Source organism: Haliotis rufescens, unplaced genomic scaffold, assembly GCF_023055435.1.
Source record: "Haliotis rufescens isolate VD_foot unplaced genomic scaffold, xgHalRufe1.0.p SCAF_10, whole genome shotgun sequence".
Classification (NCBI taxonomy): domain Eukaryota; kingdom Metazoa; phylum Mollusca; class Gastropoda; order Lepetellida; family Haliotidae; genus Haliotis; species Haliotis rufescens.
This window is the reverse complement of record NW_025963780.1, coordinates 31171378-31198670: the sequence shown is the minus strand read 5'-3', so window position 1 is coordinate 31198670 and position 27293 is coordinate 31171378. Positions and strand designations below refer to the sequence as shown.

Here is a 27293-nt window from a genome sequence, read left to right as displayed (position 1 = left end):
ATTTAACCGAATAAGGAATGGATACAGCAGACTGCAAGTATTGCGTACCTCTTTCTGCAACTCGTCTACGTCTTCAGTGCGAAGTCCTACAATACAGGAACACAGTTGAGGCAGACATAATTAATTAGACCATCTCCCACCCATCCCAAATTATCGTTTCGCTCAAAACTTAAAAACTATGTTTGATTTCTGACCACCAAGGTATTTTTGTGTAAATATTGTGTCAACACCCTGACCATCTTTGTTACCTGATTTCTATGGAGAGAAAGGTGTTCAAATAGGTGTTTACCGATCCCAATTTTCAGTTTAAATAAAAATATGTTTAAACCAAACTTAAGAAACAACACAAGCATTTATATTCAACCATTATATATCAACCGACCTGGAAGTAAACGATGGATTCCCGTTTAAAAATAAAATCGTCACTGTATTTTATCGCAAGGGCACTTGATGAAGAACACTAACATCCTATTCTGTACGTCTTTGAGCGTGTTTTACAGTCAGTAACACCAGTAACGAAACAGTTGCACTTCGATTAAACATGAAATACAATACAGACTAGACTACAGACTCTTTTACACATGTACTAGTCTTATACTACAGACATCGTATCTGTAGTATTCCGAACAAAATGAATTTTTTTTTAAATATGGAGATGAGTAACATACAGTATTATCTATGGCCGTATGCAACATCATGGTGGCGTAATGTCAAGTACATAGTTATCAAAGACGATGGTTAGGGACTAACATATCCGGAGATCAGATTTGATGTGGTCACTTGATACTGTGGTAAATACTAATTACAAAATGACTCAAATATATCAATCTCTTTTCACAATAATGTTTGCTCATTTTAAACAAAAAAGAGAGTATTCAATGATAATAATTTCTACTTAGATCTGTGAGGAGCCAGAAGCGATTTCAAACCTAATCGCTCTATGTTCCTAGTCAGCGTTAGTTTTTGTTCATTTTGTTGTTCTGTTCTAGATCAAATCACGAGTGATTTGCTGATGTGTGTATGAATGTCATTGTGGGCAAGGAAATAGAAATATCTCCGATGAAAAGTCTGACTAATTGGCTGGAAAAGCACGAAATTACGTAATGAACACTCACTTTCCAGGTCGGCTTTGTGTTCCTTCAATTCATCTTTCAGGACCCGGATCTGTAAACATATGTGTAGCTGCACTTACAAAGGGTAGTTGATGATGATGAAACAATCAGTTCTGAAGCTGATACCATGTGACATCCTTCTCATATAAACTGTTTCTTTAAAACGTGGAGCTGTGGAATTAACTCAGGTATCTTACATGAGTGAGTGAGTTGGGTTTAACGCCGTTTTTAATAGTATTCCAGTTACATCACGGCGTGTCAGCTTAATGTGGGAGGAAAGCCCGAAGTGATGCAGGTCTCAGACGTTTACCACTTCGGTGAAACTCACGAGCACGGGTATGGTGCTGACAAACCTAGAAATAGAATCGGGGCGAACCGGGATTCGAAGCCACAATCACAGGTTTGTGGCGTGCCCAAGGGACGCAACTCTGCACAGCGAATTGCGGCGCATACCGTGATATAACTGGAATACCGTTCAAAGCGGCGTTAAACCCAACTCACTCACTCACTACTTTACTGAGTTTACGACCGGAGTCTGTTTCAGAGCAAAGTCCTCTGGCTTTGACGTTATATATTATATCGCATTGTCAACACTTTTATGAAACGTCATTACACTTCTGACATCATTACACATCACGCTAATACTGACGGTCGCGGAAACACTTGGACGTCGTGTATAACTCGTATAACTCGTATTATCTTCACCATTAGGGGAATAAACGTTTATGCTAGACTTCATAATCACCAGACTGCCTCCGTGGTCTAGTGGTAGAGCGTCCACCCAGAGGGCGGTAGGTCCGGGGTTCGATCCCCGGCCGCGTCATACCAAAAGACGTTAAAAGATGGTACTTGTTGTTACCCTGTCTGGCGCTCGGCATTAAGGGGTTAAAACAAGGACTGGTCGGCTTGGAGTCAGTATACTGTGTCTGAGTGGGGTATTCATGTTAAACTGCGTCCGGACTAGTACAAGCAGCCACACAAACACACACACGTACATGTACGTCGCTATATAAGTGCAATAATCTTGGATGCGACGTTAAACCCCATTTCACCTCACCTCACCACCTCATAATCACCACACAGTGCACCGAAGACCTCAATGTATTGCTACTGAAATGTACTATTACCTTCTCCAGTAAATCCGGCATGTCTTCGTGTGGAGGTTTGTCTGGACAAGAGAAACACATTCGGCAAAAGGAGACAATGGCATGGCATATCGTACTGTTATCCTCCCCAATCGGCAGATATTGGGTACACATGAAGGATTTATCACATTCCCTGATGTGAAAATAGATGCGACACGTGTTTGGAAGCGATAACGGCTTCTGTCAATGCAAGCTCAAAAACATTGACACTTGTTCAGTGTCATGACATATAAACGATGCCTACTACCTACCTATGGGATAACACTTCAATCTTACAACTACACTACCTGTTCATCTGGACGTGTATTTCACGCACATGTGATTTGAAGTTTTGAACATATTTATTTTCACAAAAATGTGAAAAAGGATTTTTTAACTAGCGAAGCGCTTATGTTAATACCGCTCCATTACACATAAGACAATAAATACACCAGCGAAGGTAAGATGTAACAAATGAATTGTACATGCCAAGCTAGATGTGTACATATAATAAATATATTTGCAGTTAATATGAAACAATTCATTTACGTAACTGAAAATCTGTCAGTTTTTAACATGAAGTTTTGAATAGAATCTAATGTTTGGATTTGCCCTTCCTTACTCAAATGCGAATTTCCGCATAGCACTGTTTGTAAACAGTAACCATGTTGGTAAAAATACATTTCATTTCGAAGAACGTAGTAATTTGTACACACAAACAAGAAGTGTAAAGCATATTCGGTATGATATCCACAGGAACATGTTTTAGTATCCAAAATATATCTATCATACTGATGTGCGTTAAGATCGCTGTAGACAAGCCTGAGGAGACTGTGAATAATTTGACATAATCTGTTTCCATAATTTAAATCCCAGTGTATACCATTATCTCCCCTTACGTGAAGTAAATTCTTAAATTGTGTAACGGGTCTCTGTCCCCGTTAGATTTTCTGGTAACCTATTCCAAAGTTGTCTTTTAGCCGGTTTAAATGAATCTGCATAAACTTTTGTTTTACACTTCACTGTTTGAAGTTTAGTTTTATCTCTTAAGTAATAGTTTGTGCTTTCCGAAACTATATTAGAAATAAGCCGACAAAGATATTCCGTGGAGAAATGATTATGCATTTTGTAAAACATTACCAATGTTGAATTGTATCTTCTGTCTTTTCACGCACATGTACTTGGAAACATAAAAAGGTTAGTTTTAAATGTCCAAATCGCAAAGTTTTACTCCCAGAAGATGAAAATCATAAGTATTTATGCTGTTATCGTTAAGGGTCATCTGCAGAGGTGCGGCATCATAGAATTTAAAAAAACGCAACCATATATAGCAGCCATGTTTTGTACGTTCATCTGTATACGAATCATGGTCTCACATAACATAAAACTTAATGACGATAAAACAGAGCTCTTGATGATCGGTCTAAAACGTTTCCTGACCAAGTGGTAACTGACACAGTTTAAGTTTGGCAACTACATTGTTGCTCCAAGCTCGAGTACCTGAAACCTTGGTGTAATCTTTGACTCATCTCTGTTCCAACATCACGTATGCTAACGTATAGCGACTGTTATTTTAAAAGAGCTTTACCCTACCTCGGCCATTGCTATACTTGCTCGTTACAAAGCTAAAAGACGCGTTTCTGATCCTTCACGTCCAGATGTGACGAAATTATGTCACGATCGAAATATGTTGCACTTTAATTACGTTATTGGATCCACGCAGCTGTCATTGAACGACATACGTTATTGAGTTATCAATGACGTTCGTGACACCCCGTTCCATGACAATAGCATCATGTTCTGCTCCTAAAATGGTGTTCTGTGGTCTGGTTCTGGAGTGAGTGAGTGAGTGAGTGAGTGAGAGTAAGTAAGTGAGTGAGTGAGTGAGTGAGTGAGTGAGTGAGTGAGTGAGTGAGTGAGTGAGTGATGAGTGAGTGAGTGATGAGTGAGTGAGTGAGTGAGTGAGTGAGTGTGTATGGTTTTACGCCGCTTTTAGCAATATTCCATGCAACATCACGACGGGGGACACCAGAAAAGGGCTTCACACATTGTACCCATGTATGGAATCGAACCCGGGCCTTCAGCGTGACGAGCGAACGCAACTAGGCTACCCCACCTCCCCGGTCCTGGTGTGCAACAAATCATTGTTTGGTCGGAACTCTATTTGTGTTTTAATGTCTCTACGTATAGTAGTATAAAATTAACGGTTCCAGTATACTTCCCCGCCTTCAGGGCGGGGAAGAATAACATTTTCGGTTGATATTTAACGCCGCGACAGCTGTATATAATCGAGTCGTGACCAGCAAACTTGTGATTGCAATTATGAACAATCCACGCTGTTGTTACGTTGACACACTATCAACCCACTACGCTACCGAGCCTGATCATCAGATCTATTAAGTCTCTCGTACGACATGGTTGCTGGGGATTCTAACCCGAATACCCCGAGGTTACTAGACTAATTTAGTAGTTTTCTGCATACCAGGGTTTTCCGCTCGCTTTTTTTGTTCAACCGTCAAGTCTTCTACCTGTAATCGAAAAAATAACACAGATTCAATAATTATGTTTGACAGTAGGAAATCACTGTTTTTTTTTGGTGTTTATACAAGACAAATGTTATCGATACTCGCCATGGTTGGGAGAAAAAGCGTTTAACGCCACGTTCAATTAATATAGCGTGCGTGTGTGTGTGGATGCCCAACTGAGACACACTATACTCAGATTCCGAGCAGACCAGTCCTCGTTTATTCCCTTTATGCCGAGCAACAGGCAGGGTAACAACAATTATTGAAGGACAGAGTGTATCGAACCACAGACCTTCCGTTCTCAGGGCAGACGCTGTATCCACTCGACCCCGGAGGCCGTCTCATGTTTGGAACCCTTCCTCAATATGTTTTGTTTGTTTGATTGTTTGTTTGTTTATTTGTTTGTTGTTTAACGCCACACTCAGCAATATTCCAGCTATATGACTATATGGTCTGTAAATAATCGAGACTGGATCACACAATCCAGTGATTGACATCAAGAGCATCGATCCACGCAATTGGGATACGATGATATGCATTAAACCAAGTCAGCGAGCCTGACCACCCGATCCCGTTAGTCGCCTCTTACAAGCATATTCCTCAATATGAAAAACTCTAAAACAACCAATGTTATATTGCTATATGATGTCATATAAATCCACTCTTGTTGTCGTTCATTAATGGTACACTGATGATATTCCTTTCGGCTCTGGTTCATACCGCATTTCCAAATGACCCTCTTATTATATTTATATTGTAACATTCTATTGGATGCGAAAATCGCTAATATGTATTTCATACCTCTAACTCTAATCCTCGATATTTCACGATATCATCTGGAATTGAAACAATATACATGATGAAAGTTATTAGAAATTTCAAAATGATCACAGTCATGATTATATATTTCAATCAAAACACAAACTTTATGTACCTGTATTTAAATGGGTGTATTATATTGGCGTGTGATAAGAATCTCACATATTTCTATATGTATACCATACAAAGTGTTTGTTGTTTAACGCCGCACTCAGCAATATGACGGCGGTCTGTAAATATTCAAATCTGTACCAGACAATCCAGTGTTTGACATCATACGCATCGATCAACGCAATTGGGATACGATGACTTGCATCAACCAAGTCAGCGAGTCTGACCACCCGATCCCGTTAGTCGCCTCTTTAGACAATAATGGGTTGTTGAAGACCAATCTTCACGGGTCATACCCCAACGGCCAACGTCACTTTAATCCCCACAATAAGCTGACCCTCCACGATGTGACTGGAATACTGTTCAACCGGTCTCTCATTGCGTCTTCAGTCTATACTCAGTAACTGTATAAATACCTGTTATGGCGTTGCTGGTTCTCACGAAGTCATGTTCCAAATGCTTCAGCTGAGATGAAGAAATGAAGGAAATTAATTAATTATTGTGATAATTACTATGGTCTGCAAAGCGTAATATGCAAAACATGTTTACATCTTTAACACGAGTTCTAAGGGACTCACCATTTAATATTTTCTGGAGAAAGACAGAAGCCTTTTCAGTTCTTCAAGACACACATTTTCGTCAGAATGAGGTGTCAAACTATCGGTTTCGGTGGATAATCAAGACTGGTTAATCTCTTGTGTTGATGTTTAAAACTATATTTTCAAAACATTATTTTTCAGAAAATCCAACATGTCCAGCGAGCATTTGTTTGTGTGTGCAAAACCCGAATCAAGCTTATTTTTTCTGGCGTTTTGAGAACAAATTGTAAGTTGTCCATCCCACCCTTCCCTCAAATATAGAAAGGTCAGCCCCTAAACGCCTTGTTCATGTACTGCTTTTAGCGAACACCTGCATCATCGTGATTTGATAGTGATTCATAAACACGTGCTTTATATGATATAGACAGAGCCGTACAATGGACTCTGGAAAGACGGAAATAGTATGGTCGTTTTTTTGTACCTTCATTTCCACAGTTTGTTCATCTTCGGCGCCATCTGAAATGTACATGTATATTATTAGTTATGGTGTCTTAAGTTACCGTATGCGGTGTCATATTAGGTAAGCAGAAAAATATTATGCCGAAAAATTTACTCTCTGGTATCCATATTGCACGTGTCATGTCAGAATGAAAACTTGACACTTACAACCGTACGTTGACGTTCAGGGTCAAAGGGAGACTACTCTTCAAACATTAGAGGCCAAACCTTGTTGAAAATATAAACTATAATCTTTATCAATAAAGTCACGAACGGGATCCAAAAAAACAGATAATTAATGTCCTTGCACATCACAGTTAATGATAGTAAAACACAAAACAGTGTCAAATAACGAATTTCGGTACCAGAATTTCCAGGTGAAATATGTGAGGTGGGTGTTGGAAAATCCAAGATGGCTGTTACTGACGGTATGCGGTCTCATATTAGGTCAGTATCAACTATCTTGGATTTGTTATGACGGTATACGGGCTCATGTGGGGTCAGTAGTTCTGCTCTCTGGTTGGTCAATCTCACTTTGAGACATAATAAAATATGTTAGGTTTGCATGAATTCCACACACACCAGCTAAGACGTTATTGGAAATGCAGGTTGAAAACTCGTTAACTTGTATTAAAAACTTTACAACAAAGAAACTTTACCAATGACTTTAAGCAACAAAAAAACCCATTGGCAAACGTTTTTATAAGAATTGTGAGGCGGGTGCTATCGATAGTGCAGGACATGCTTACCTGTTCACGAATAGCTGGTGTCATCAATGATTTTCAGTGATCCATTCATATACAGTAAACTACGGTTATAACGAACACGCTTATAACGAACTGACGGATATAACGAACTAACTTTTTAGTCCCGACTATTTGCTGTAGTTATGCTGTATATATGCTTATAACGAATTACGGTTATAACGAACTAAAATTAGTATCCCTTTGAGTTCGTTATAACCGTAGTTTACTGTAATGTTCATGACTATTTTATCCTTTACGCCATGTGAAATCTGTTTCGGCAGAAAATCGAAACTGATTATACATTGACGTTGACGTTTCTTTACACGTTTTCCTTATTAACCTTCTAAAAAATACTTACCTGTTAATTTGCGTTCACGTTTTGCTACACCATCCCTTGGCATTTTGACCTGCACAAACAGAAAAAAGAAGTTTATTTCATAATAAAAGGAAATTTTGCGGATGACAGTGTAACTTTAAAACACCCAGCAGGTCACGGTGGGTATTGGCAAGTGAGTACAACTTCGGTATAATTCACGATGCAATGCAACAAGGCACATTTTAGGGAGCCAGACTGACTCTCCACCGGGTCCAGCATTATCTAAGCCAGATTACGCCCATTTTCCGGAGGCAAGGGAGTTAACTGACTATAAAAGTCCAGTTTCCACCCTTGCCGAACTAGGCTGGAATTCCTGGGCTCGACCGTAGCGCTACCAGTGGTTATTACGAGTTATGTCCCTTCAAAGCCTTTCCTATTGACCAATCAGATTCCACCTCTCGTCTCACTTGCATTATTTCAAACAAAATGGTGCCGCCCAGTCAAAACGATCTGATCGATAATCAAGATCTATATTGTGATAAAACGGGTCTTACATAGCGAAGTTCATCAAATCACGTGAGCACCTTGATTAAAAACATGAAAAGACTTGGAAAATATCTGTTGGCAACGAGTTAAAATCTGCACGACATTTTACAAACTGGATTTCGATTTCGGTGCGCGATTTTGATTGGGCTATACATAGACTCGTTAGCCCAGCCAAAATGTAACTCCATAATACCAGCCTAGTTCGGCAAGGGTGGAAACTGGACTTTTATAGTCAGTTAACTCACTTGCCTCGGGAAGATGGATTACGCCGGGGAAAACAAAAATAGACTTCACACCTTGCACTTTTGTTAGGAATCGAACCCACTTCTTAGTCGAGCAAACGGTCACTCAACTGACCCAGTGATTTACGTCACAATGAATCAGGTAGCCAGGTTCGATGACGTGGTTGATGACGATCTATCATAAACCGAAGACGTGAGGAGATGTTCATGATATCAACCATTGGTTTGTCTGGTCGAGACCTGATTTGTTTACTAGTAGCAACGGTATAGCTGAAATATTGCTGAGTGCGGCGTAAAACAAAAAACATGAAGACAAAAACGTCAAGATCCGAGGGGACAACTGCCGTCAGCACCAAAGGACTTTTATCATTACCTACCTCTGATGTCTTCTCCCCTTCAGCTGTAAAAGTAAAAGTGCAGGTGTATCAATCCAGCTGGTTTTGTTTGTTTGTTTATTTATTTGTTTCTTAACGCCTCACTCAGCAATATTCCAGCTATATGATGGCGGTCTGTATATAATCGAGTCTGGACCAGTGATTGACATCGTACGCATCGATCCGCGCAATTGGGATACGATGACTTGCATCAACCAAGTCAGCGAGTCTGACCACCGTTAGTCGCCTCTTTCGACAAGAATTGGTTGCTGAAGACCTATTCTAACCCGGATCTTCACGGGTACAGACGAGAAGACGAGAAGGTGATGACGCGATGAAAGGAGGACGCGAGGATGGGATGTTGTGTCCTATTCTACCCCGGTGTCCAATCCAGCTAGTACTTAAGTGACAGCTGTATTGTGCAACAAGATTCAGCAAAATCTATGAAGTAATTGTGTGCAGATAGATTGATGTGTATACGTTAGCGCCCCTTCTGCTGGAATTCTTGATTACTATTGTCTCATAGCTCCCGAAGCCATAGTTCGGAACTCGTCTATGCCCATTCCATCAAAATCCTTACAATGGTATGGTGGCTTATTTCTGCCATTTCACATCTTCACGTTCATTTGCGAAGGCGGAGACGAGAAGGTTTTAGTTTGTTGGTTTGTTGTTTAACGCCGCACTCAGCAATATTCCAGCTATATGACGGTGGTCGGTAAGTAATCGAGTCTGGACCAGACGATCCAGTGATTAATATCATGAGCATCGATCCTCGTAGTTGGGATACGATGACATGCATCAACCAAGTCAGCAGCCTGACCACCCTATCCCGTTAGTCGCCTCTTACGACAGGCATAGTCGCCTTTTACGGCAAGCATGGGTTGCTGAAGACCTATTCTACCCCGGATGTTCACGGGTTAAGACGAGAAGACGAGAAGGTGCGATGTGATGACGCGATGACAGGAGGACGCGAGGATGGGATGTTGTGTCACATTGCGCCTTCGTGCCATGGCATATTCCCCACTTCGCAAAGCGTCTTAGCTTCACTCACATCATAGAGTCTTTGCCTTCGCAGGGGAACGGGAAAATGCGAAATGGCAGATACCACACGATAACCTACCTCCCTGACCAGAATCAGGATCAACACAAGCTGGAGAGTCGTGGCTGACATCAGGATGAGACCTGTCCTCAGACATGGCGGTGTTGTCGCTTCTGGGGATGGATGGAGTTTCAGGAAACCTTGTGCTCACACTGAAATGACAGAAATCTTAGCATAGGGGTACAAATTGACATCGGGCATTGCAGCAAGATCACACCATGAGTCAAGGACGGTCCTACAAACGGAACCCATGATTAAAAACATTTGTGGCGGAATTCTATTGCTTAAACGCTTCAAATTTGTCAGGAGTGGAGAGTTGTTTGTTATTTATCTTGAACCAACATTTCAATTAATTTCACTTGAAGTACTTGTAATATATTACAAGTGAACATTTTCAAACTTGTCGGAAAACATGTGCCGCCAGCGGGTTTCGAACCCGCCTTGTTTGATTCCAGGACGTCTTATTGTCGATGTAAGTTACGGTGACACATGGCGGTATGTTGCGAAAATAACTATATAATATTTTCAAAAATTTGCGTAATCCTTAAAGGTTAAAAATGATATGTATATAATGTTGTGTTAAAACAGGCCTAGGTGACCTGTAACAATGTTCATTTTTATAGTACTTTTTGACGAGCCTTTGACGAGAAAAACAAACTCAGGTAAACATACATATCCTTATTCAGGACTCTATATTTCCTACAATTCCCGTCAGCATGTATTTACAAGATGCAAGCGATTGATAAAATAGAACCCCACGAAACCATGAAGATGTGTACCATGCATGGTAAATATCAGCTCCCGACGGAGTTTGGTGCACGTGCAACAGTTGAAGAGAACACATTCCTCATGCTTCGCGCAAGGGCGACTCACACAATATAAATACAGTGTACAAAGAGTTCTGGTTTTTTTTACAAATATTTTCCACTAGAGAATATTTTGTCACAGTGTAAAACAAGGTATGGGTATGTAGTCGGGGAATATCCTCCTATCGCCCCACGGGGCCTCATCTCCCTTATTTCAAAGGAATGGGGACTTACTTGGACATTCCCCACTTCAGAGAATCCAGAAATCCTATAAGGACAACTCATGTAAATATATACCTATATTTAACCAGTCGTTGTGAGATAAGACCAAGTTGTAGAATGGACCGACTCAAAATAAATTTAATATATATACTATTGCTATGGAATCATTTAGTTCTTTTTTCCTTACGACAGAAAACAAATCTACCATAGCTGTCTCGAGTGTGCAAGTTTAAGGATGTTATACCTGTTCATGTACAACACAATCCCGTATAAACCCACAGTGACTGTTACCGTGCTTACAGGGGTAATGATGACATCTCTCAATACAATGGTGAGTGTGTCCTATCCCTTCGTTGGAACCCGTCACAAATACATACAAAGGCAAGTGTGCACATGAAAACCACGGGAACATATGCTACAAGTCCAAATAAGGAATTGTATCAAACATCATTTTGGTAATTGATCCGCCATTGTAGTGTGGGAGTGTGATAATATTTTACATCACATCGGCAATATTGCAAGTTAGTTATTGTTAAATAGCTGTTGACAAGGGGCAGTAAAACAGTAAAACAAACCAGATCAAAATTACGGTGCGTCTGCTTCCTGGATGATTTCTCAGCAGGATTTATGCCATCACTTTGGACACCAGTGGTTATATGGAATGCTAGCCAGTATTAAAAAAACAAACTATAATCAAGGAATTAAAACACTAGTCCATGTTATATACTTCAATTAAGATTGAATCACGTGCCACTGTCAGGGTAACAAAATATTTACACTACTCTAACCCACCGAGTGGAACCTCCTTCAGTAATCTCAGTTGGTGATAACATCACACTAATTTAAAACACAATTCAAGCATTCACATTTATCAAACAATTCTATTTCTTTGAGAATTTCAAGAATTAAACGAGCATTGATATTATTAAAAATATTCTTTAAAGACGTTGAATGATAGTTACAATTCTTTGTGAGAGAAAATTCAACACAGTCAAGCAAAACATGCTTGACCGCGATTCTCTCATCACAAGGGGCACAAAACGGGGGATCTACACCTTTTAACAAATATTTATGGATGTAACGACTGGGTCAAAGCGACATCGTCGCAAAACAACTTCGTCATGTCTGGACTGGCAACCCAAGTATATATAGGTACAACCTAATATGGGTTTAAGGTCATGAAGTTTATTTAGATCTACATGGGTGTCCCACCTTTTCTGCGTCAATGCAAACTACGAACATATTCCTTGCTGCATAGTTTAAAATCTCTTTAGGGAACTGAAAGATAAGACACTGATTTATCAAGAGCTGCTTTAGATGCAGCATCAGATCGTGTGGTACCAGCAATACCGACATGACAAGGTAACCCAAAAAGGACGATGTGTTTACATGCAGTTTGTTTCTGAATAAATGCAAGGCTACTTGAATAGCTTTGGACTCAGCAGTAAATATTGAGCTGTTGTCTGGTAATTTGGAAGAAATAGTTTGATCCAACGTTGGTTGCTCTGGCAACTTGCCACCATCCTTGAATCCATCAGTGAAGATGGAGCGGTGAGAATTGTATTTAGATCTTAATTGGACATATTCTTCCTGAAAGATTAAATGGTTTGTAACGGATTTTTTAAGCTTAGTAAGTTTGATATATCTACTTCTGGTTTGACTAATGACCAATGATGCGTAGACATTAATCGGTTTGGTGCAATATTTCAAGATCAATATTTGCTGCTGTTGTATGTGGTTTTATTCTGATCCCCAGAGGTGAAACCGGCTTTGGTTTTGTTTGGAACAATTCCTCGTAGGGAGGATTAAAAATGCAATAATGTGCTGTAATTGACGGGTGTGATTTTAATTTTGTGATTTTGTAATGCAAGTTTTAAACGACATTGTTTCAAAGACGGCTCATCGGCCTCAACATACAGACTATCAGCAGGAGAGGTTCTGAAAGCTCCAAGACAGAACCTCAAGCCCTCATGATGTACTGTAAATCTTGAAATAAACGTGAACCTGAATTAAATGCGAAAAATGCGAGTGGTCTTTGTTCGCATTAATGAAACTTCGCATTAATACATAACACTACGGCCATGAGTGACGTCATCCGACGTACTGCTTACTAGATCCACGCATATATAATGTGACCAAACACAAACAGGTTTCCGCCACATCTGTAGATTAATGCAAACAAGACTAAAACAAGGAACACTCTGGATGCCGAGTTAAAAGTTTTTACCTCAAAGAAATTACCAAATATGTACAACAATGTATACTTACGTATGACATCACTACCGTTGACCGACTTTTACAAAATGGCGTGTTCACTGACAACAGTACGCGGGATTTCCATTGGAGGATGTTCGTTGATTGAGGGATCGTATATACATAAATGTGCCATGTAAGTAATCAGAAACATTCTGACAATCTGCGTACTGTTGTGTGTTTTATGTTTTCCAATGTAACCAAGAGATATTAGTCAGAAATGCAGATAACTACCGCCGTCGGTGTGCGTGATTTGGCGTCAGTCATGGCTTCACACAGGACGATTTTACGATTTCTGTTGAATTTGCCACATCATTGTAATGTATATATGTGTAATTCCATAAAAATACGTGCAACGATACTCTTCCCATGAATATTCTCAAACGCGCGATCGAGGCAATGTATGCAACAATAAGACGAAAGTACCTCTAAAAATGCTACACAGTGTTAAATCTGAATTTTGCTTTGTTTACATTTCAGCAAGTACAGTTTTCCGAGGACAGTGTTCGTTTCCACACCTAATTTATTTCATCTAGATAATTTGCATTGGTGACAAAAACCATTTGTCATTTGATTCTAAAATGTATGAGGAATTCAGGGCATGTATCGCAGCTGAGTTTGAAATATACGTGATCTAATAGGCGTCTCATAATCGGCATTTTGTAAACACAATCCAATATGGCGGAACGCACACTTCGGCGTTCGTGTATGCGTATTTTCGAAAACATTCTAAACGATTCTAGGTTCATCGGCGACGTTTCAGAATTATCATTGGTGTTTTGGTGTAAAACAGATTACCGTGATCACTATTGTGCTATTTTTGAAATTCAATACTTCGAGTAAATATCCGAGATTTAGATTTCTAAGCACACAGTAATTTTGTTTTGCCTAAAAGACAGTGGAGGATATCACAGAAGAGGGAATATCCCACAGAATTCAGAACTTTTAGTGTGCGTGATGTAGTTTGAATTTTAGTCGACTTCGAATTAAGTGAGGGTTAAAGAGGAGAGAAATAGAGGTTATCACGCGAGTGTGTTGGTATATATCCTTCATTAGGAGTAAACATTGTATTTAGCGAGCCTTGGCGAGCTAATTACATAGTGTTTATTCCTAATACAGGATATTTACCATCCCCAAACACACTAGCGTGATAACCTCTTTATCATATAATGTCATTCTTTAATTCTGTGCTTCAAAATCGCTTTCCCTCTCTAACAAACATTACCGAAACATTGCGAGTTTTCCTGGAATGCGCGCATTATTATTTATTACGTCACAGGGTAAGTGATGTGTCAGTCGGACAGGGACGGTAGCCAATATAGTTCCAACTGAAATCTGTTTCGTATACAGTGGCGAAGCAACATATACGTAAAACAACAATTGTTTTTGCCTTTCGCGGCAATCCATAGGTCTGTCCGTTAAAGTAACTGCCCTTTGTCAAAGGGAAGCTACTCTAACCCTAGTCTATGAGATGTCACGGCCACGGTCAGACGTTGTTGACAGTCGGTTGGTCCTGTCATAACGTTAAGATGTGTAGTCAGATGTACACACAGCGACAAAACCAAACAAGGTAACAATTCAAACATATTTCGGCCAAACCCAACTATTTTAATTTGTGGAGAAGGTTTCAAGCCGCAGAGGTCTACAAGCACAGATCTGGCTACTGATCCCGCTTGGCTAGGCCTCGTGCCCTCGCAAAAAAATTTCGAAATTTATATCTCCAAAGTTGCCGAAACTTATGAAATGCCTTAGCTACGTCACAGTTAGACACTGATTTTCAGTATATTAGACTGTTCTTTTGATAATGATAGCAATTATCCCTGTAGTTTATCCAGATTCCCGATGGTTAATTCTGACTCGATCGCCGAATGACGGGGGCGACGCCATGTTTGTTTATAAACAGTGAAAGTAGTCCTACTTGACCTTTGATATTTGCATCTCTATCCGCATATGACCCCAACGGATATCGTTTTTATCCGTTGGCTTTATCCTGCCGAGAAACCTACCCACTGTAGGATAAATATATTTATTACTTGCCCGTGAAGATATCACTCGTTTAATAAACATACAGGTATATTACACATTGTGTAATACCAAAACGCGTGCTTATGTACTCTCGGAACACGTTTCACGAACAAATATTGAAAGCTCTCGACATCCCTTGGCTTATTTAAAAACATTGCGGGTGGAGATGATACATCACTGAGAGGAGCTTATGCACACTCGTTGACGTCACATGGCATTGTTTCGCCGATGGATCTTGCAACAAAATTCTACAAATTACGTCATCGGGTACAGTGACGTGATTGTAAACTTTGAGGTGCAAGGCCCCGTTCCACAAGGCGATCGTACTGTATAGCGCAACGACAGCGCAACGACAGTCGTTGGTCTAAGTTAAAGTATGTGAGTTGCGATAACCTTAGCGCTACGATAGTTTTTTGGAACGGACGCCTGAATTCTGAAAGAAGACCGTTGTATGGTATTGAATTCATACGTTTCAACTTTTGAGGTGTTTGAAGTATTATTATGTTGAACTCAATTGGATTATGCCGTGGGTCGTGTAGGTGTCAGCCTATTCACACTCAACAGCATAATTCTAAAAAACGTTATAAATGGCAAGTAATAAAATACTAAACTCGCTCCCGTGTAAAACAAATTTTATGAAACCACAACTATACCACAACTATTCACTCGTATCATAAAATTGGTATTACACGGGAGCTCGTTAAGTATTCTATATATATCGTCGGATCATATGTTTTTGGGTGCAGGGTCCGCTGGGTCCAGGGCTAAATCGAAAGAGAAAAGCGTTTCAAAATATTTTATCTACATTTTATATGAATGCGTGAGAATTTCCCAACCTTGCGTGTGAGCGTGACATAGGTGATAAACGCGTTAGACTCACGCGAGATGCGTGAGAGTTGACAGGTATGTATTCGACAAAAAATTCAGTATGAACGAAGTTTCCGGGTGAGCATGAAACATATCAGTGTGTATAATCAGGCGATCAGGAAAATATAAATTCAGTGTGTACAGGTAGGCGGTCAGGAAAATATCCAGTGTGTTGATATAACCTGAGTGAACGGTCTAGTTTTCGAGCTGAATTCTAAACATAATTGTGTTATTTCCTTTCCGGGGTAACAAAACCGCTGCATTTAGCAGCGATGTTCTTTTAGAAGATAGATATCTAAATATACGTTTGTTACTTTTGCCGAATGTTGTTGTCATTCAACGGCTGCAAATTCATTTGAAATCGACGCCGATAGGTCAGTCATAGAATATCATTCATAGTATTCCTTTAGGTATTCTTACTATTCATAGTATTCATGTAGGCCATTCATTTAGTGTTCCTGTTGGGTATTCATAGTATTCCTGTTGGGTATTCATAGTATTCCTGTTGGGTATTCATAGTATTCCTGTTGAGTATTCACGGTATTCTTTTGGGTTATTTATAGTGATACTATTCCTTTAAGTTATTCATAGTATTTCTGTAGCGTATTCATATTTGCACTCTGTTTATCTGTTTAAGTAGTTATTGTCAAAGCTTGGATGAATAGGTCATGTACGTGTCAGCCTACACCATGAGCACGCATCACATGTCCCAGAAGCTGGTCACCAGAACACCACAACACCACAACATCAGAGTGAGTGAGTGAGTTTGGTTTTACGCCGCTTTTAGCAATATTCCAGCAATATCACGGCGGGGGACACCAGAAATGGGCTTCACACAATGTACCCATGTCGGGAATCGAACCCGGGTCTCCGGCGTGACGAGCGATCGCTTTAACCACTGGGCTACCCGACCGCCCCTCACAACATCAGATCATAAGGAGTTGGACAATAGAACATATCTACAAATATTTTATAATCAGGCAAGTCGTCAAAATACATTACATACTACACAGTTACCAACTTTCTATGATCAGGACCACTGTTTTCATATTTCATGTGCTATGCAATGTGGACACGGTGGATAAATTAACGATCATGCAGTTTTAACAACCAAAAGATATATATACTAGTATATAATAAAATAATAAAGTCCATCATCTTCTTTATATCTGTCTGAAACTGATATAAAGAAGATGTTGGAGTAACGAAATAAATATTTACCTTCAATAAAACTTTCTGGCCTCGAGAGTTACAAGTCACTGGCAAAGACACATGTGTGACTATCACGTACATGTAACAGGTCCGGGTTCACCGGATCGTGGGTATCAATGGCCATGCACATGTGTATGTATCAGTGACACTATAGTGTGACGTTGAATTTACCGATAACAGTTAAACTGACAGGCGCTACAACATAGGCGTGTACTGGGTGGCACATTTAATAGGCTGAATATATATTGATCGCATTGTCCCTGTCATGATACAAATATCGCTCTCCTGAGGAAATGCTAAAGAGTGCGCCTTGTGTTCCAGGTCTTTCAGCAGGAAAACGCTCGTACCTACACAGCACGGGTCTCTACGGAATTCCTCCGAGTGAATAACAATCCTGCTGAAACTTATCATTTTTCTGAATGGGGGGGATACCCTTATTTCAGGGGAGTTTTCATTAAACACGGATGGGTGTTATCAAACAACCAACGCCTATTTGTTATCAAATGTTTTCTCTGTTGTCATTTCTTAATATTATCTACATATCATTTATGGTCTAAACGTTATCCGCATTTTATGTACAACTTTCGTTTCTTTTGCGGTTGAGTATATAAATCTCCATGACAATAATGCTCCGTCTTCATAACAGAGTCCATTGTAAATTCTCCACCATATATAACCAACATTAGACTTTGGTCTCTATTGTGTAACGGCTGTTCGCACACGTTGTCAAGTTTCCAACATAACTGTCATCACATCTATTAATAAACACTATTGCGTGATCGGGGGGGGGGTCAGGCTCGCTGATTTCGTGGAACTTTGTCATCGATCCCAATGGCGTAGATCGGTGCTCATGATATCAAGCACTGGATTGTCTGGTCCAGACTCGATTATTTACAGACCGCCATCATATAGCTGGAATATTGTGCGGCGTTAAACAAGAAACGAAATAAATACTATTGATGACGGCGTTTTTATTGAACGTGAAGAGTGAGTGAGTTGGGTTTAACATCGTTTTTAACACTATTCCAGTTATATCACGGCGTGTCATCTTAATGTGGGAGGAAAGCCCGAAGTGATGCAGGTCTAAGACGTTTACCACTTCGGTGAAACCCACGAGCACGGGTATGGTGATGACAAACCTGGAAATATAATCGGGGCGAACCGGGATTCGAACCCACAATCATAGGTTTCTGGCGTGCCCAAGAGACGCAACTCTGCACAGCGAATCGCGGCGCCTTAGACGACTGGGCCACCCGTGCCCATGAACGTGAAGAATGATTAGGATTACAACATATATGTTTATTCATTCTGTTTCCAGTATATCATCTTGATAATCGTGGTGATTCCGGGTAAACAATGTAGGTCCCCAGCCACCCCTGCTTGTCGGCGGAGGGGATACACAGATCGGAGGGTCCTACTCGGTGACATTGTTGACGGCATGGCACGTTATTTGTCTGGGCCGGACGCTTTAATTTACAAAATATCCATGTAGGCCCCTTTGATATTATATTGCTGACTGTAACGTTATCTTACAAACAAACAAGCAAACCTATACTTTAACCGACTCCAATATCACAAACCACATGTCATAATGCCTTCAAATATTTGTCAATGGGAGCAAAGTATTATCTCTGTATTGTGAACAACGTCACAATCTCCGCATTATGCTCAAGGTCACAGCGACCCCGTGAGACAAGATTACCACGCCAGACTCAAGTCAAGTCACTGTGCCTGTGTGGGCGGGACATAGAAAGCGACTTGCATTCAATCCATTTTGCTTTAGTAACAGTGAAATTAATTGATAAGTTACTTGTGCTTCAAACTTTTCTGGTTCTAGAGTGATCTTTGATCTTACCGAGTTTGCATTGTGGTAATCGCCTTTATAATCAACGGTTATTGCGGAAACTTTTTTTGTGTGGAAGGTCACATTAGGTGTGAATAGAAAGGGTTAGCTGGATGACGTCACGCATGACCACTGTGTTATGTATTAATGCCCAACTGCACTAATAGACAAAACGTATATCGATTAGATGTTAACATCGTGCAATTTTAGTGTGTGTGAGAAACAGATAACTGTTCTCGTGCCTGTCATTTATCTGACAACCTGTTATTTCCAAACGTATCTAACTGTGGTGTAATCTCTTTAGGTTCGGTCCCTGTAATATATGCTTATGAGAGCCGACTCAGACATGATTGGGCAGTACGGTTGCCTGACTGATTGCGCACCATCGTGGCCCGATGGGATGAATAGATGCTCATACTTTCATTCACTGGTTTGTCTTGCCCAGCATGGACTATGTACAGGTTCTCGTGGTGTAGATGGAACACAGCTGACTGCGGCGTAAAATGATATACAATCAGTTCCCAGATCCACTGAAGATTGTTGACAAAGTTCTGACATTGTAGTGAGTGAGTGAGTTGGGTTCAACGCCGCTTTTACAATAAGTTCCCAGATCCACTGAAGATTGTTGATAAAGTTCTGACATTGTAGTGAGTGAGTGAGTCGGGTTTAACGCCGCTTTTAACAGTATTCCAGTTATATCGCGGCGTGTCAGCTTAATGTGGGAGGAAAGCCCGAAGTGATGCAGGTCTAAGACGTTTACCACTTCCGTGAAACCCACGAGCACGGGTATGGTGCTGACAAACCTAGAAACATAATCGGGGCGAACCGGGATTCGAACCCACAATCACAGGTTTCTGGCGTGCCCAAGGGACGTAACTCTGCACAGCGAATCGCGGCGCCTTAGACGACTGGACCACCCGTGCCCCCCTCTGACATTGTAAATATTACTGATTGTTCAAAATAAATCAAACGATTGCATGGCATTGAATTATCTCCGTAATTCCGTTGTATTCATAGATTGTTATCAATATACAACAATTATTACATTAAACAATACGGGGAATTAATCAAGTATCTAATAACAGGGATTTAAATCACGCTCCTCTTGCTATCAGCGCGCTGTTGTCATGAGGAAAATGCCTACATAAAACCCATTACCGGGCAGAACGTGCTGACTGATAACGCAATGAATAGTCAAACCTCCATGTGGAGGAGGTGGTGTGTATAGACGTATAGAGGGGGCGCCATGCACCTGGATGTGTCCAAGTGGTCCACCCATATGGAGGAGATGGTGTGTATAGACGTAGGGTTGGGCGCCTGGCACCTGACACCTGGATGCATCCAAGAGGTCCGCCCATATGGAGGATGTTGGTGTGTATAGACGTAGAGTTGGGCGCCTGGCACCTGACACCTGGATGCATCCAAGAGGTCCGCCCATATGGAGGATGTTGGTGTGTATAGACGTAGGGTTGGGCGCCTGGCACCTGACACCTGGATGCATCCAAGAGGTCCGCCCATATGGAGGAGATGGTGTGTATAGACGTAGAGTGGGGCGCCTGGCACCTGACACCTGGATGCATCCAAGAGGTCCACCCATATGGAGGATGTTGGTGCGTATAGACGTAGAGTGGGGCGCCTGGCACCTGGATGCATCCAAGAGGTCCGCCCATATGGAGGATGTTGGTGTGTATAGACGTAGAGTGGGGCGCCTGGCACCTGACACCTGGATGCATCCAAGAGGTCCACCCATATGGAGGATGTTGGTGTGTATAGACGTAGGGTTGGGCGCCTGGCACCTGACACCTGGATGCATCCAAGAGGTCCACCCATATGGAGGATGTTGGTGTGTATAGACGTAGAGTGGGGCGCCTGGCACCTGGATGCATCCAAGAGGTCCGCCCATATGGAGGATGCTGATGTGTATAGACGTAGAGTGGGGCGCCTGACACCTGGATGCATCCAAGAGGTCCACCCATATGGAGGATGTTGGTGTGTATAGACGTAGAGTGGGGCGCCTGGCACCTGACACCTGGATGCATCCAAGAGGTCCACCCATATGGAGGATGTTGGTGTGTATAGACGTAGAGTGGGGCGCCTGGCACGTGGATGCATCCAAGAGGTCCACCCATATGGAGGATGTTGGTGTGTATAGACGTAGAGTGGGGCGCCTGGCACGTGGATGCATCCAAGAGGTCCGCCCATATGGAGGATGTTGGTGTGTATAGACGTAGAGTGGGGCGCCTGGCACGTGGATGCATCCAAGAGGTCCACCCATATGGAGGATGTTGGTGTGTATAGACGTAGAGTGGGGCGCCTGGCACCTGGATGCATCCAAGAGGTCCACCCATATGGAGGATGTTGGTGTGTATAGACGTAGAGTGGGGCGCCTGGCACCTGACACCTGGATGCATCCAAGAGGTCCGCCCATATGGAGGATGTTGGTGTGTATAGACGTAGAGTGGGGCGCCTGGCGCCTGACACCTGGATGCATCCAAGAGGTCACCCATATGGAGGATGTTGGTGTGTATAGACGTAGAGTGGGGCGCCTGGCACCTGACACCTGGATGCATCCAAGAGGTCCACCCATATGGAGGATGTTGGTGTGTATAGACGTAGAGTGGGGCGCCTGGCACCTGACACCTGGATGCATCCAAGAGGTCCGCCCATATGGAGGATGTTGGTGTGTATAGACGTAGAGTGGGGCGCCTGGCACGTGGATGCATCCAAGAGGTCCACCCATATGGAGGATGTTGGTGTGTATAGACGTAGAGTGGGGCGCCTGGCGCCTGACACCTGGATGCATCCAAGAGGTCACCCATATGGAGGATGTTGGTGTGTATAGACGTAGAGTGGGGCGCCTGGCACGTGGATGCATCCAAGAGGTCCACCCATATGGAGGATGTTGGTGTGTATAGACGTAGAGTGGGGCGCCTGGCGCCTGACACCTGGATGCATCCAAGAGGTCCGCCCATATGGAGGATGTTGGTGTGTATAGACGTAGAGTGGGGCGCCTGGCACGTGGATGCATCCAAGAGGTCCGCCCATATGGAGGATGTTGGTGTGTATAGACGTAGAGTGGGGCGCCTGGCACCTGGATGCATCCAAGAGGTCCGCCCATATGGAGGATGTTGGTGTGTATAGACGTAGAGTGGGGCGCCTGGCACCTGACACCTGGATGCATCCAAGAGGTCCACCCATATGGAGGATGTTGGTGTGTATAGACGTAGAGTGGGGCGCCTGGCACGTGGATGCATCCAAGAGGTCCGCCCATATGGAGGATGTTGGTGTGTATAGACGTAGAGTGGGGCGCCTGGCACCTGGCACCTGGATGCATCCAAGAGGTCCACCCATATGGAGGATGTTGGTGTGTATAGACGTAGAGTGGGGCGCCTGGCACGTGGATGCATCCAAGAGGTCCGCCCATATGGAGGATGTTGGTGTGTATAGACGTAGAGTGGGGCGCCTGGCACCTGACACCTGGATGCATCCAAGAGGTCCACCCATATGGAGGATGTTGGTGTGTATAGACGTAGAGTGGGGCGCCTGGCACGTGGATGCATCCAAGAGGTCCGCCCATATGGAGGATGTTGGTGTGTATAGACGTAGAGTGGGGCACCTGGCACCTGGATGCATCCAAGAGGTCCACCCATATGGAGGATGTTGGTGTATATAGACGTAGAGTGGGGCACCTGGCACCTGGATGCATCCAAGAGGTCCGCCCATATGGAGGATGTTGGTGTGTATAGACGTAGAGTGGGGCACCTGGCACCTGGATGCATCCAAGAGGTCCACCCATATGGAGGATGTTGGTGTATATAGACGTAGAGTGGGGCACCTGACACCTGGATGCATCCAAGAGGTCCGCCCATATGGAGGATGTTGGTGTGTATAGACGTAGAGTGGGGCACCTGGCACCTGGATGCATCCAAGAGGTCCACCCATATGGAGGATGTTGGTGTATATAGACGTAGAGTGGGGCACCTGGCACCTGGATGCATCCAAGAGGTCCGCCCATATGGAGGATGTTGGTGTGTATAGACGTAGAGTGGGGCGCCTGGCACGTGGATGCATCCAAGAGGTCCGCCCATATGGAGGATGTTGGTGTGTATAGACGTAGAGTGGGGCACCTGACACCTGGATGCATCCAAGAGGTCCGCCCATATGGAGGATGTTGGTGTGTATAGACGTAGAGTGGGGCGCCTGGCACGTGGATGCATCCAAGAGGTCCACCCATATGGAGGATGTTGGTGTGTATAGACGTAGAGTGGGGCGCCTGGCACCTGACACCTGGATGCATCCAAGAGGTCCGCCCATATGGAGGATGTTGGTGTGTATAGACGTAGAGTGGGGCGCCTGGCACCTGACACCTGGATGCATCCAAGAGGTCCGCCCATATGGAGGATGTTGGTGTGTATAGACGTAGAGTGGGGCGCCTGGCACCTGACACCTGGATGCATCCAAGAGGTCCGCCGATATTGAGGATGTTGGTGTGTATAGACGTAGAGTGGGGCGCCTGGCACCTGACACCTGGATGCATCCAAGAGGTCCACCCATATGGAGGATGTTGGTGTGTATAGACGTAGAGTGGGGCACCTGGCACCTGACACCTGGATGCATCCAAGAGGTCCACCCATATGGAGGATGTTGGTGTGTATAGACGTAGAGTGGGGCGCCTGGCACGTGGATGCATCCAAGAGGTCCGCCCATATGGAGGATGTTGGTGTGTATAGACGTAGAGTGGGGCGCCTGGCACGTGGATGCATCCAAGAGGTCCACCCATATGGAGGATGTTGGTGTGTATAGACGTAGAGTGGGGCGCCTGGCACCTGACACCTGGATGCATCCAAGAGGTCCGCCCATATGGAGGATGTTGGTGTATATAGACGTAGAGTGGGGCGCCTGGCACCTGGATGCATCCAAGAGGTCCACCCATATGGAGGATGTTGGTGTGTATAGACGTAGAGTGGGGCGCCTGGCGCCTGGCACGTGGATGCATCCAAGAGGTCCACCCATATGGAGGATGTTGGTGTGTATAGACGTAGAGTGGGGCGCCTGGCACCTGGATGCATCCAAGAGGTCCACCCATATGGAGGATGCTGATGTGTATAGACGTAGAGTGGGGCGCCTGGCACCTGGATGTATCCAAGAGGTCCACCCATATGGAGGATGTTGGTGTGTATAGACGTAGAGTGGGGCGCCTGGCACCTGACACCTGGATGCATCCAAGAGGTCCGCCCATATGGAGGATGTTGGTGTGTATAGACGTAGAGTGGGGCGCCTGGCACCTGACACCTGGATGCATCCAAGAGGTCCACCCATATGGAGGATGTTGGTGTGTATAGACGTAGAGTGGGATGCCTGGCACCTGGATGCATCCAAGAGGTCACCCATATGGAGGATGTTGGTGTATATAGACGTAGAGTGGGGCACCTGGCACCTGGATGCATCCAAGAGGTCCGCCCATATGGAGGATGTTGGTGTGTATAGACGTAGAGTGGGGCGCCTGGCACGTGGATGCATCCAAGAGGTCCACCCATATGGAGGATGTTGGTGTGTATAGACGTAGAGTGGGTGCCTGGCACCTGGATGCATCCAAGAGGTCACCCATATGGAGGATGTTGGTGTATATAGACGTAGAGTGGGGCACCTGGCACCTGGATGCATCCAAGAGGTCCGCCCATATGGAGGATGTTGGTGTGTATAGACGTAGAGTGGGGCGCCTGGCACGTGGATGCATCCAAGAGGTCCACCCATATGGAGGATGTTGGTGTGTATAGACGTAGAGTTGGGCGCCTGGCACCTGGATGCATCCAAGAGGTCCGCCCATATGGAGGATGTTGGTGTGTATAGACGTAGAGTGGGGCGCCTGGCACGTGGATGCATCCAAGAGGTCCACCCATATGGAGGATGTTGGTGTGTATAGACGTAGAGTGGGGCGCCTGGCACCTGGCACCTGGATGCATCCAAGAGGTCCGCCCATATGGAGGATGTTGGTGTGTATAGACGTAGAGTGGGGCGCCTGGCACGTGGATGCATCCAAGAGGTCCGCCCATATGGAGGATGCTGATGTGTATAGACGTAGAGTGGGGCGCCTGGCACCTGACACCTGGATGCATCCAAGAGGTCCACCCATATGGAGGATGCTGATGTGTATAGACGTAGAGTGGGGCGCCTGGCACCTGACACCTGGATGCATCCAAGAGGTCCGCCCATATGGAGGATGTTGGTGTGTATAGACGTAGTGTGGGGCGCCTGGCACCTGACACCTGGATGCATCCAAGAGGTCCGCCCATATGGAGGATGTTGGTGTGTATAGACGTAGAGTGGGGCGCCTGGCACCTGACACCTGGATGCATCCAAGAGGTCCGCCCATATGGAGGATGTTGGTGTGTATAGACGTAGAGTGGGGCGCCTGGCACCTGACACCTGGATGCATCCAAGAGGTCCACCCATATGGAGGATGCTGATGTGTATAGACGTAGAGTGGGGCGCCTGGCGCCTGGCACGTTGATGCATCCAAGAGGTCCACCCATATGGAGGAGGCCGGGGTGTATAGACGTAGAGTGGGGCGCCTGGCACCTGACACCTGGATGCATCTAAGAGGTCACCCATATGGAGGATGTTGGTGTGTATAGACGTACAGAGAGGGGCCCCTGGCATCCGGATGCATCGAAGAGGTTCACCCATATGGAGGATGTTGGTGTGTATAGACGTAGAGTGGGGCGCCTGGCACCTGGATGCATCCAAGAGGTTCACCCATATGGAGGATGTTGATGTGTATAGACGTAGAGTGGGGCACCTGGCACCTGGATGTATCCAAGAGGTCCGCCCATATGGAGGATGTTGGTGTGTATAGACGTAGAGTTGGGCGCCTGGCACCTGGATGCATCCAAGAGGTCCACCCATATGGAGGATGTTAGTGTGTATAGACGTAGAGTGGGGCGCCTGGCACGTGGATGCATCCAAGAGGTCCACCCATATGGAGGATGTTGGTGTGTATAGACGTAGAGTGGGGCACCTGGCACGTGGATGTATCCAAGAGGTCCACCCATATGGAGGATGTTGGTGTGTATAGACGTAGAGTGGGGCGCCTGGCACCTGACACCTGGATGCATCCAAGAGGTCCACCCATATGGAGGATGTTGGTGTGTATAGACGTAGAGTGGGGCGCCTGGCACCTGGATGCATCCAAGTGGTCCACCCATATGGAGGATGTTGGTGTGTATAGACGTAGAGTGGGGCGCCTGGCACCTGGATGCATCCAAGAGGTCCACCCATATGGAGGATGTTGGTGTGTATAGACGTAGAGTGGGGCGCCTGGCGCCTGGCACGTGGATGCATCCAAGTGGTCCACCCATATGGAGGATGTTGGTGTGTATAGACGTACAGAGGGGGGCGCCATGCACCTGGATGTGTCCAAGAGGTCCACCCATATGGAGGAGGTGGTGTGTATAGACGTACAGAGAGGGGCGCCTGGCACGTGGATGTATGCAAGAGGTCCACCCATATGGAGGATGTTGGTGTGATTAGACGTACAGAAGGGGGCGACTGGCACCTGGCACCTGGAAGCATCCAAGAGGTCCACCCATATGGAGGATATTGGTGTGTATAGACGTAGAGGGGAACGACCTAATTGGTTACATTTATGTTGCCAACGATATTCGTCTTTGTTTCCTTTTACTGACATTCAAACACAGTGAGAAGTTGTTTATGTCCATCAGTGTAAATAAGACTACAACATTAATAGAATTATCGAATTATAGAATTATCAACAAATACAACAATTGTCTTTTCACAAATGAAATATTCCTTTCAACAAAAAAGAACCAAAATGGTTGACTTGTCGGCGTGTCGGAATGTCCAAGGCGTACCAGAATCCGATCTTGGGCTCGATTCCCCGATACGCCCTGATTATGATTCTTAGTTCCATACCCGTTCTCGTTGTTTGATCAAAATGGTAAAAGGCTGAGAACTGCATTGCTTTTGGCTTACCTCTCGCATTAAGCTGGCACGC

General features: G+C 44.1%; 1 protein-coding gene across 6 annotated transcripts in view; it reads right to left on the bottom strand.

The window, feature by feature from the left end:
* Positions 1 to 27293, bottom strand: part of LOC124135080 (putative ankyrin repeat protein RF_0381) — a 41088-nt gene that overhangs the window by 8117 nt on the left and 5678 nt on the right. For 2 of the 6 annotated variants that reach the window (XM_048389457.1, XM_048389449.1), the window contains exons 2-11: positions 10073 to 10203; positions 8956 to 8978; positions 7833 to 7881; positions 6712 to 6746; positions 6108 to 6156; positions 5563 to 5597; positions 4719 to 4764; positions 2240 to 2280; positions 1116 to 1164; positions 49 to 86 (exon numbers count right to left, since the gene is read on the bottom strand). In XM_048389457.1, coding sequence (XP_048245414.1) covers positions 49 to 86; positions 1116 to 1164; positions 2240 to 2280; positions 4719 to 4764; positions 5563 to 5597; positions 6108 to 6156; positions 6712 to 6746; positions 7833 to 7881; positions 8956 to 8978; positions 10073 to 10148 — 441 coding nt within the window. In that variant the 5' untranslated portion in view covers positions 10149 to 10203. Of the gene's footprint in view, positions 1 to 48; positions 87 to 1115; positions 1165 to 2239; positions 2281 to 4718; positions 4765 to 5562; positions 5598 to 6107; positions 6157 to 6711; positions 6747 to 7832; positions 7882 to 8955; positions 8979 to 10072; positions 10204 to 17445; positions 17624 to 27293 lie in introns of those variants that run through there. The other 4 variants (XM_048389468.1, XM_048389462.1, XM_048389453.1 and 1 more) reach the window with 3 other exon arrangements.